At 38.4% G+C, this 12,125-nt stretch overlaps 1 protein-coding gene across 50 annotated transcripts in view; it reads left to right on the top strand.

The window, feature by feature from the left end:
- EIF4G3 (eukaryotic translation initiation factor 4 gamma 3) overlaps window positions 1–9,894 on the top strand; it is a 346,104-nt gene extending 336,210 nt beyond the window's left edge. For 36 of the 50 annotated variants that reach the window (XM_082684546.1, XM_082684550.1, XM_082684541.1 and 33 more), the window contains 3 exons: window positions 4,206–4,287; window positions 6,390–6,536; window positions 8,855–9,894. In XM_082684546.1, coding sequence (XP_082540672.1) covers window positions 4,206–4,287; window positions 6,390–6,536; window positions 8,855–9,036 — 411 coding nt within the window. In that variant the 3' untranslated portion in view covers window positions 9,037–9,894. Of the gene's footprint in view, window positions 1–4,205; window positions 4,288–6,371; window positions 6,537–8,854 lie in introns of all 50 variants that reach the window. The other 14 variants (XM_082684539.1, XM_082684529.1, XM_082684570.1 and 11 more) reach the window with 1 other exon arrangement.
- The last annotated feature ends 2,231 nt before the right edge of the window (window positions 9,895–12,125 follow it).

The following is a 12,125-nucleotide window of genomic DNA, read 5'->3' as shown; positions in this document are numbered from 1 at the left end:
AACAGTATGTAATTTTTCTGAATTATGTTGACTTTCATCTTCATAGTAAATCTCCCTTCTGAAAATTTTATACCTTTTCCATGGGATCATATAATCAAGTTGAAAGAAAGTCATGGAGGACTAATCTGGTCCTTTCCCTCTTGGATAAATCTTTTTTATAGTCCTTGTAATGGGTTGTTCATTCTTTTTTTTGTTTTTTTTTTAAGATTATATTTATTTATTTGACAGGGATCGCAAATAGGCAGAGAGGCAGGCAGAGAGAGAAGGGGAAGCAGGCTCCCTGCTGAGCAGAGAGCCCGATGCGGGGCTCAACCCTGGGATCATGACCCGAGCCGAAGGCAGATGCTTTAACCCACTGAGCCACCCAGGCGCCCCTGGGTTGTTCATTCTTTGTCTACTTTAGGCATTGAGAAATAGTGAAACTTCTGACAATTTTTTTTTTTAATCTTTTTTCCTCCATGTCTATTCAGGGTAGTAAATCTATCCTGTCACATAGTTGGGAATCTTTTAATTAATTGTAATAGTTTGCCATTATATCCCTGTCTCCCTCTCTAGGTTCTCTCATCCTTTCTTAAAATCTTGATATCCAGACTCTTGTTTGGTTACTCTTATACAAACATAGCCTGGATTTTCAGTATCACTCTCACAAGTGACATGTGCAAATTGAACATGATTGCCAGATGTGATGCAACAGTGTAGAGTTAGGCAGTGCTGTCATGTTTTTTGTTTTGGACTCTGTGCTCACCACACTGAACTCAGATTGCTCTTTCAGTCATAGAGTACCCTTTCTTCTATGCTCTACTGTTTAGTCATCTCTACCACCTACAACATTAATGTGTTTAGTTTGGGAACCAGAATGGGGCTTTTAAAAATTATTTCTGCTTATGTTCATCTTCTTAAACTAGATACAAGTTTTTGTCTATCAGGACATTTTAGATTCTGACTTTGATCATAAAATTTCCTTGCCATCTTTTTGACTTTGTGTCTTCCTTGCATTTCATTAATATGTCAACTTTATCTTCATCCAAGTTGTGGGTAAAACATGTGAATGAGGCAAATTAGCATCCTTTTAGAAACAAGATCCCACCCCTACCCCCATGGACACTTCCAGCTGTTAATATGTTTATTATTTCACATCATTTTACTGTCTATCTCATCTCTTCATCTTGCCCACAAGGGTACATAATTGGTCAGAAGCCTTGCTGAAGTCCAGGGGATATATACTTATATCCATCTGAGCTACTGTATACTAATCAAATCAGAAAAGGCAAGGAGGTTAGTTTAGCGTCACTTGTTTTTCATGTACTGACTTACTCCTCTTGGCATAACCACCTCTTTCCTCTCTAAGACTTTTAAGTCATTTATGTGGTAGTTTGTTGTAGGAGTTAGCATAGCCTTTCTGGTATGTTATCGACATGCCTTATTTTCTGTTTTTAAAATATCCAGTCAGGGGCCCCGCTGGGTGTCTCAGTCCTTTAAGCAGCTGCCTATGGCTCAAGTCATGACCCCAGGGTAATGAAACTGAGCCCCACTTCAGGCTCCCTGCTCAGTGAGGGGTCTGCTGCTCCCTCTTTCCCTGCCCTTCCTGCCCGCTCGTGCCCACTGTCTCTCTCACACTCTGTCTCTCAGGTAAATAAAATCTTTTTTAAAAAATAGAAATCCAGTCAGTGTTTACATATTTAACGTTACTTTCTTTTGCCATGGTTTTTCATAGATCACCATCATTTCAGCCATTTGGTCTTTTATGTTCTCATATATTGCAAAATGAGGCTATTTTCACCTCTTCATCAATGTTGGGCTTCATTTTTTTTATATCACTATTTATTCTGCCTATTCTAGACCAACAATTATTCTCCTCACAGAGAAGACAAAGGGTAAATTTCACAATGTAGATTATGCTAATAAAGATGACATTTTTAAAAGGAGAGAAAACCCAAAAATGTAATAGTATCTGAGCTCATAGTGCATGAAGACATTTGTTGCTCTGTGTCTGGTACCAGAATTATGTACATCTGAGTTTGCTTATTCAGCAGACCCACCTCCCTTCTTGTTCTTGCCCATTTTTGTTAAGATCTTTGCTTAATCTCTGGGGTACTTGGGTGGCTCAGTCGGTTAAGCGCCTCCCTTCAGCTCAGGTCATGATTCCAGGGTCCTGGGATCGAGTCCTACCTACATCAGGTTCCCTGCTCAGTGAAGAGCATGTTTCTCCCTCTGCCTCTTCTGCTCCCCATGCTTGTGCGTGCTCGTTCGCTCTCTCAAATAAAGAAATAAAATCTTAAAAAAAAAAAGATATTTGCTTAAATCTACAGTGTCTAGTCTATTTTTAAATATTAGAATTACAACGTTTAGCTTTATTTGGTAGAAGCAATATGCAGTTAGTTTTTTTTTTTTAAGATTTTATTTATTTATTTGATAGACAGAGATCACAGGTAGGCAGAGAGGCAGGTAGAGAGAGAGGAGGAAGCTGAGCAGAGAGCCCCATGTGGGGCTTGATTCCAGGACCCCAGGATCATGACCTGAGCCGAAGGCAGAGGCTTTAACCTTCTGAGCCACCCAGGCACCCCTGCAGTTTGTTTCTTTATAAGAAGCAGTCAAAGTGGTATTGATTATCTAATTCTTTTTAGCTCATTTTTTAATTTTTTTCTAAAGTATTTGGGAATTTCAGATGATATTCAGTACTTGAAATAGCTCTCTGTCAACCTATTTTTAAAATATTGTTGAACCAAATTTCTTCAAAAATAATTGTTCAGACTTTGCAAAAGTAATTTCTGGGCCTAGACCAGCCTGGCTTCAGTCTAAATAAAGTTTGTTTGTTTACAAGGTATAAACCAGTAACTGGCTATAACACATATATCATCAAATCTTTTATATATGTCTCTTCCCCCATACCATTCCCATCCTTCACGGTTAGCAGTGGCACCACATGTTTCCGTTCTTTTGGAAAAAATTGGTAATGAAACCTCTTACTGTAACATAGCCCGCCATGTGCAGTGCTGCTAGTATCCTGCAGAGCTGACCATCTGACTTGTTAACCCCTTTTAACTTGGCTCTCACCAAGTGATTGATGTTTGAGGTTAAATATTCAACAGAGGGAGAGCTGCTAGTTAATCTGTGTCAGTTTTAATATTCATAAACATTTAAATGATCTCTGAATGTCTTTGAAATTCTTAATTTCTAACACAGAGGTTTATAGTGATATCCTAAGTTTTTTCCTGGCCAGTCGTTTTAAGGCTGATCCAGCGGAAAATACTATGCTGTGCTATTAAAGAAGCTGAGACAAGCATTAATTCTGTTCACAGGCATAAGGAACATAAACTTTGAGAAGTATTTTAAATACCTGCCTAGAAAATGTCTCCTTTCGTTTCTGTTTTGCTATTCATCTGGCATAGTACAGCGTTTTTGTTTTTGTTTTAATTTTTTTTGAGGATTTTTTTAAAATTTTATTCATTTATTTGACAGAGATCACAAGTAGGCAGCGAGGCAGGCATGGGGACCGGGTGGGAAACAGCCTCCCCGCTGAGCTCCATTTCAGGACCCTGAGATCATGACCTGAGCTGAAGGCAGAGGCTTAACACACTGAGTCACCCAGGCGCCCCTGGCATAGTATAGCATTTTATAGCAAGATAAGAAGATAAGACCTTAAGAGAAACTAAAACAAATTTGAGGCCCATTTACTGTACTAAATATATCTCTAAATACATTTTTTTCTGCCATCCTTAGAAAAGAGTAACATTTTTCTCACCACCACCTGGAAGATTTGAGACAATGCTTGAGTTTAATCTCTAGTTCACATTAAAGTTAAGATGAAAAAAGCAGTGTTAGCACATCTAAAATTCATTACACACTACTCAGAAAAGTAGTTTCTAAGACACACTGTAGTGAGATCATCTGAATATAAGTTATTTATTGAGGAAGAAAATGTTTTTAAATGGTTGTACTTCCAAATGCATATGGTGCATAACACTGTATAATTGAGCAAAATACAGGCAGAAGTTAGCTCTCTGAAAACTAAATGCTGCCACTTAGAGTATTTTCAGACAGAACCAGTGGTAGCCCAAGTATCTGCCCGTGAATCAAGATTAATTTTTACAACAATGTTGAATGTGACCCCATCTGTTCTTAGTGCCAGATGAGACCTGCTTTAAGAGAAATAATTTCTCAGATGTAAGGGTACTTTTAACTGTTGCATTTACTTTTGATTTCAGGCTAATCTAGATGAAAGCCAGATGAGTTCACCTACATTCCTTAGAGCTTTAATGACAGCCGTTTGTAAAGCAGCTATTATAGGTAAGTAACATTTCTGAAGGCAGCTCTTAACATCTGAAATCCCTGGTATGTTAACTGCTGATGATATGGGTCTGAGTTTATATGGCCTCAAATTTTGCCCTGTGAAACTCATTTTCTTGTGCAAATGGGTGCCGTTTCTGTCTCCAATGCCTGGCTGTCTCGAGCAGGGGGCTAATTAGCTGCCGTGCCTGTAGTAAGCCCAGATATGAGCAGCTACCCTGTGCCTTGTGTTCTAGTTCAGGAAGAAAGTGAGTGCATGCTGCTTGGGTGGTTTTCTACTCTGCTGGGTGTGGTTTTACCTTCACCTTTCACCTTAAGTACGTGAAGCCTCCTCTGTCTTCCACTCAAGAGTTATAATGAATGGGTTGAATATTCTTTTTTTTTTTTTAAATAGATTTTACTTATTTGGCAGCGATCACAAGTAGGCAGAGAGGCAGGCAGAGAGAGAAGGGGGGGGAAGCAGCTCCCCGCTGAGAGAGTGCCAGATGTGGGGCTCAGTCCCAAGACTCTGGGATCATGACCTAAGCTGAAGGCAGAGGCTTTAACCCACTGAGCCACCCAGGCACCCCTGGATTGAATATTCTTAACCTAGAATCAAGAAGGACTTCTCATCTCAAGAGAGAAGCCATTTTATATAAAAACATATATGAGGAAAGAAAACAATTGTTTCTTTTGCTTTATGTTGATCTTAGATAATACGACAGTGTCACTGAATGCTAATCACATAGGTGGATAGGGTTAGGGCGGGTACAAACCCTGCTTGCGGTCAGCTGCAGCTGCATGTAGTATTTAACAGTTTTGAATGAGATCATGCACCTAGCCTCAGGTAGAAATTCACATTTCTGTTCCTGCAATGGGGAAGAAAATCCTGTCACTTCAAAAGTTGTTCAGAATTTCAGGTCTGTCATCATTTTAGAAGATAGCTTCAGAATTATATTTTAAGATTTTCTGTAGAAGAATATTCAGTGTTAGGTCTTTAATGAGATTACTAACAAGCTGGTAATAGAAAGTCTTTATAAAAAATGTCATAAGTCATTTTTACTATCTATGGAACTGTAAGACTGGTGTTTGGGGTTTTTCTGGAGTTTATTTGTTTTTGTGTTTAAAGATTTATTTATTTATTTTAGAGAGAGTGAGCAAGAGCAAGCAGGGGGGAAAGGCAGAGGGAGAGGGACATGCTGAGCACAGAGCCCAATGCAGGGCTTGATCTCATGACCCTGAGATCATGACCTGAGCTGAAATCAAGAGTTGAACACTCAACTGACTGAGCCATGCAGGCTCTCCATAAGGCTGGTGTTTCAAAATCACAATTTAAGGGTGCACGGTGGCTTGGTCAAGTGACCAACTCTTGATTTCAGTTCAGATCATAATCTCAGGGTCATGAGATTGAACCCTGTGTTGGGCTCCTTGCTCAGTAGGGAGTAGGGAGTTTGCTGGAGATTCTATCTCTCTCCCTCTGCCCCTCCTCCCCCACGCCGTGCTCACTCACATGGTCTTTCAAAGTAAATATTTTAAAAAATAAAGATCACAGTTGGAAAGTATAAAACCTGCTTTAAAAAACAAGGTTGTGTCCCAGTGCTAACTTACAGAAGAAATAAAACCTCATGCTTCTTGGCGTTGAGGATGATTTCCTCAGCCTCTTTTTACTGTGCCTTTACTCCAGAAGGCTTAGATTGTATATGTTGTTTGCCACTGTTGGAGCTGGTCCTCACTTACCCTCCTAGTAACAATAACATGGTTCTGTTTTACCCTTCTGAAAAGATTAGCATGAACTATCACTTTAATTTATTTTTAATGTTTCTTTTGTAGCTTGGAATGTCACAAAACCACTGTCCATGTTTCATTATGATTAAAGATAACGAATTTGGTACACTTGTTTTTAGGGAACCCAGCACTCAAAATACATTCCTCCTCCAAGTATTTTTACTATTTCAGGAAGAATATCCCATTAATGAATTCACAATATTTTAGATTTCAAAATATTTTCCTTGGACCCCCTTGCTTCCACTTTCCTTGTAGTTGCGTCTTATCAACTCAGAAAATTTGAAAGGGCTGCGTATTAACTCCTTAAATGTAACATTTAGCTCTTGTATCACCTGTAGCCGACTGTTCTACCTTCCGAGTGGACACTGCTGTTATCAAGCAGAGAGTGCCGATCTTACTCAAGTACCTAGACTCAGATACAGAGAAGGAACTGCAAGCACTTTATGCACTACAGGCATCAATAGTAAAACTTGATCAACCTGCCAGTAAGTTTATCTCTTAAAATTAATGCAACCAGTGGGGAAGGTTTATGATGCTTTGATGGGTTTTGAATAGTAAATAATAAAATAATCACTACTAACAAAAACTCAGATAACCAACAACTTGAATAAACCTGAATTTTTATTGTACTTTTGTGAGAAAACAGTAATAAAACTAGTTTGTATTAGAGATTTAATCCTCATTGTAGGGCAAGTCTGCCTAACTGATGGGAATATATCTGTACCGTGCAGTATGGTACAGTATATTCACTTGAGCACTGTGAATGTGACTATTGTGACTAAGGAGCTTAATTTTAAACTATTTAATTTAAATGTAAATAACTCACATGGATAGTGGCTACACTTTTGGATAATGCAGACCATCCTGGTGATAGCATACATGCATTACAGTCTTTTACCTTCTTTGACACAGGTTTTAGTAATTAAAGAGGATGGTACTCTTCAGAATCCTCAGACACCCAACAGAGACATCAAGGTGTTTTAGACTAATTTTCACTTCAGGGTTATGATGAATTCTATGCTAACCAGACAAATAAGGTAACCTGGACCACCCAAGTCTTAGTGATACCGGTCAATTAACTGAATTATATTAAGTCTTGAAAATCCAGTTGAAACTTGTGAAAGTAGAGGGCAATATCAAAGATGACATTGAAGTAGCTCTTTGGTACTTCCTTAGGTTGTATCTGCTGCTGGGCTTTCCTTCTTTGATAGTGCTGATGAATCCCCCTGGGAGATAAAGGAAAAGATCGAAACAAACAATCCTCAGGCTGTAACTGAGGAGACATTTAAGTCTGAATCAGAGAATTAACTGACTTTGTTTTCTCTTTCTCAAGACCTTTGGAGGGTCATTTAACATCATGACTTCCCTTTTCTGTTCTTATAAGGATGAGGACTCATTTACTTTTCAAGAGATGAAATTGATGCTATGTGCTCAGCCAGTCACATTAAAGTATCTCCCAGCTTTGATAATCCCTGGAGAGATGTTTAATTCTAGATTTACCATCAGTAGAATCTTTTTTTTTTTTTTAAAGATTTTATTTATTTATTTGACAGAGAGAGATCACAAGTAGGCAGAGAGGCAGGCAGAGAGAGGGAGAGAGAGGGAAGCAAGCTCCCCAATGAGCAGAGAGCCCGATATGGGACTCGATCCCAGGACCCTGAGACCATGACCCGAGCCGAAGGCAGCGGCTTTAACCCACTGAGCCACCTACATGCCCTGCCATCAGTAGAATCTTTACCACTTGTTTCCATTTCCCCATAGGCCAACCAAGGTTTAGAGAATGAAGTGATTTCAATTTAGCTTAACTAATAAAATTACAAAGATAAATCCAAAGAAAAGTTTTAATAATGACTCATTCTAAGCCTAATATTTATTATCAATTATTGTTGATTCTGTTGCTTCCCTTCACTCATATGAATGGAGGCTGACTTTAAATGAACTTAAGAGCCTGTAATGAAGGGATTAAAAAATAAGAATATATAACTTTACCAACTTTTTCTCTTTTTGAACAATAACATAAGCTAAGTTTCCACTATGGGAGCAAAACAGAAAATTAAATTTGCCCAGATCATCAGGGCATTGAAAACAGCAGGCTTTTTTTTTCCTCTGGATAAAATCCAGCGGAGATAGTTTTTACCCACATTTTCCATATAAATTATTACTCTTTGCAATTTGAAAGCAACATTAGAGAAAAGTACCTTCTGTCTTTTTCTTCCAAAATTTTTAAGAAGTATATATTTTCATTGTAAAATTTCAACCAGTCTAGGATGCATAAAGAAGAAAATAAAGGTATTCTTGTATTTAATTTTTATAGTGTGTAGTTTGAGAACTACATAATATCGAACAACTCAGCACTATCAGAAAATAGTTCAGATTGATCAAAATAGTAGCAATAAAAATAATTTAGATTGCTTGAATCTTTTTACTGTTCTTTATTTTTTTAAAAGATTTATTTATTTGACAGAGAAAGATCACAAGTAGGCAGAGAGGCAGGCAGAGAGAGGCGGGGAAGCAGGCTCCCCACCGAGCAGAGAGCCCTATGTGGGGCTCGATCCCAGGACCCTGAGATCACAACCTGAGTGGAAGGCAGAGGCTTAACCCACTGAGCCACCCAGCTGCCCCTTTTCTTTTCTTTAGACTAGTTATTTTGCTATTATACTATAAAGAGGGAGTATGATAAATTGTTAGGGATATTCTTCTCTAGGGGGATTCATGTGCATTCATTCATTCATTCCTTGGAAATACAGTCTCTCCATCACAACTACAGCGCCCAGAACTGATGGTGTATTTTACGTCCTTACAGATTTGCTACGGATGTTTTTTGATTGCCTATATGATGAGGAGGTGATCTCCGAGGATGCCTTCTACAAATGGGAGAGCAGCAAGGACCCTGCAGAGCAGAATGGGAAGGGTGTGGCTCTGAAATCTGTCACAGCGTTCTTCACGTGGCTGCGGGAAGCAGAAGAGGAGTCTGAGGATAACTAAAGCTTCAAATACACAAAACGAAACAAAAGAAACAATTTAAGTATTTTTTTAAAAAGTTTCACGTCTTCGCCAATCACAGTGCAGCAAGGCCAATTCTCGCAGAAATCCCCACGTGTGCACGAGTGGGAGAGGGGAAAGAGAAAAAAGGTGATCATGGAGGAAAAAGGTACTGGAAAAAAGTAAACTTCAAACCTGAGGGCGGGAGCACTAAAACCAAAATACATGTATTATTTATAGAAAATATTTTCTGTTTTAATCTTTTCTTTTTAAACAAGGACTCATACTTTAAAAAAACACATCTGTTTAGCAGAAAAAAAAAAGTTGAGAACTTTTAATTTATTTTAAGGACTGCAAATGCCAGTGTAATTTTTTAATTTGCAGTTTCTGTAAACAACTTGTATAATAGAAAAGCAGAGAAATAAATTTCCCTCCCCTTCAGATGCACCTCACGTTTGTTTTAAAGCTTAGTAGTTAGTCCAGATTTAAGAAGGTTTGGGGTGAACAAGGTAAGAAAGATTTTTTTTTTTTTTGGCATCAAATCTTTCTGCCTGCCTCTCAGCTTGCTTCAGAAAATTAAAAAAAAAAATCACAATAGTAATCAAAACATACATAACCTTGGAACAGAAGGAAATGCTGTGGACCAGAGAACTCCAAGAATTGTTTAAAAAATTTTAAAAAAAGTGCTACCCTGCGAAAAGTACTCTTAATACTTTTGAAATCTTTAGAGCAACTTTAAGGCTTGTAAATACATAGAACAAATATTTAAAAAAAAAAACAAAAATTGACTCAATACTATTTCTTTTCACTTTCAAAATATAAAGAACAAAATAAAGACAAACATTGCAAGTTTAAAAGAAAGTAAAATGACTTCTCCTTTTGACAGCTGCTGCATGTGCGCCCATCTCTGGGAGGTGCTGTCTGGCTATTTGTTGTCTAATCCAGATCACTCCTGAGGGGTGTGTGTGTGTGTGTGTGTGTGTGTGTGTCTGTCTGTCTGTCTGTCTGTTTGTCGATAGTCGGAAGAGGGCAAGCTACTTTGTGGGTAGGGAGGGAACTTGTATTTGGGTGGGAGAGCCCCTTGGGAAGTCCAGAGGAACCTTCTTTCCAACTTCAGCTAGAAATGCATTCAGGATGGGAGCAAACCTAAGGGCAAGTTTTTAAATAATGTTCCCTTGTGTGTAGTAGGAGTAGGGAAACTAATCCATTTTGAAACTACCACTACCACTAATTTTAAGTCATCAATTACCTCTGATGCTTAAGAAACCCAAATATGTCTTCTAAAGAATGAAAGAAACCAAAGCTAAATTATGCCTTTTAAAAGTGGGTATGGGATTTAAAACCAAACCAATACCATATGTGACAATCACATTGTTCCCAACTTCAACTTCACTCAAGCCAGTCTGGTGAGTATAAAACCAACTGTGTTTTAAGCCTGTTTCTCCTACAGATACTGGAACACTGTGCTTTTTTTGTTTTTTCTTTTATGAAATTGCAGTCTCTACAGATGGTTTTTCATTTCAATTGTTTGTAGGCCATCCCCCTACAAAATGTATTTACGAAGAAAGCCAGGGCTGCTCCCAAATAAACAGTCTTTGCATTTTCTATCTGTATAACCAAAGAGTTCTTCTGGCTTCCATCTCTGAAGAAATATCCACATTAAGAGACTTGGCAAGACTTGTGAAGCACAAGAACAAGATTTTCCATAGCAATAAAATGTTTTTCTTCAGAGTGTAGTTGAACACAATACAGGATCCTGCTACGTGAGTCCACAGAACTGATTCCACGGTGGTGGAAAGCTGTTCTCGAAGAACCAAGTCCTGGAAGTCTTGTAACAGACATGTGACAGCATCTGTCATAAAAAATGAAAATCTGTTTCAGAGTCTGGCTGTGGGCTCTGCATGGAATCTCTCAGTCGGAAGAAGTAACATGAATCTATGATATACTGAGTTTTAATAGCTGCCAGAACCTAAGTACAGAGGATTCTGATCCAGGACTCTCCTGAGTGATGTAGGTCTTTTTAGGTGTTGGCAGCACTCACGGGGTGTAGGGGGCCAGTTTGAGGAAAGCAGGGTGGTGACTGCCTCTTGGAAATCAGTGGCTGTTGCTTGCAGGGCTCTGGCCTTCAGGTGGTAGTGAGGGCCAGTTGATCACTATTTTTGATTTGGACAAGTGTCAGGAATGGAGGAAAGAGAATATTATTTTTGAAAAAAAAATTCTAGAGTTGAATATACTTCTGTACAATAGCAACTAATGTTTGAAATCTCACCTAAAACATGAGGTGTGATGAAGACTGACTACAGAGTAATATTTGGGTTCTCTTACTGCTCTACATAAACACAGAGTTTTACTTACGGGGAGAAGGGTTGTTAACTAATGGCAAAATAAGAGCCAAGTGGAATAACTGATCCCTGCTAATACCAGCTGTACTACAAAGCATCATCATGATTCCTACACTCTTTGCAGTGTTCTTACTGGAAGGCAGGGTTTGGTGGTTTTTGCTGTAGAGTAATCGGTGACATGGCCAGCAATGACAGGCCTCTACTCCTTCAAGTTTTTGCAAAAGCTGTTTCACCTTTTTTAACTTTGGGAACAAGTTCATTAATTTAAGTTTAATTCATTAATTCAGGTGGTTTGTGCCTGTATTCAAACTAGTTAACGTATAGCTATTCAGTAAGTTAAAGGAGAATTTTTTTCTAGCAAAAGAACAAGATGCCAGTTTTCAAAATAAACTCATTTTAGATCCTTGCATAGATGAACAAGCCAGTTCAGAGCTGCATCATAAACTTGATTTGTTCAGCAAATATTTACTGAGCATCTACTGTGTACTAAGTGCAGGGAATATAACTGTGAATAAAACAGTCTCTCCTCTCATGGACCTCATGTTCTTCATGCAAAAAAAAAAAAAAAAGCGCTAGAGGTTTACACATGCTTCATCAACATCCTATCCCACTAAGAAATGTCTGCCCTCTTTACCCTGACAGATCTTTGGTTGGTTTTTGTCTTATTTTCATATTTCAGAATGCATTCTAGATGAGTTACAATAATTATATCCAAAGACCATTTTCTCTGTTCTAGAACCACTCTCCAAA

The sequence above is a fragment of the Mustela nivalis genome (assembly GCF_964662115.1).
Source record: "Mustela nivalis genome assembly, chromosome: 10".
Classification (NCBI taxonomy): Eukaryota; Metazoa; Chordata; class Mammalia; order Carnivora; family Mustelidae; genus Mustela; species Mustela nivalis.
This window is presented reverse-complemented; position numbering and strand designations above follow the sequence as displayed.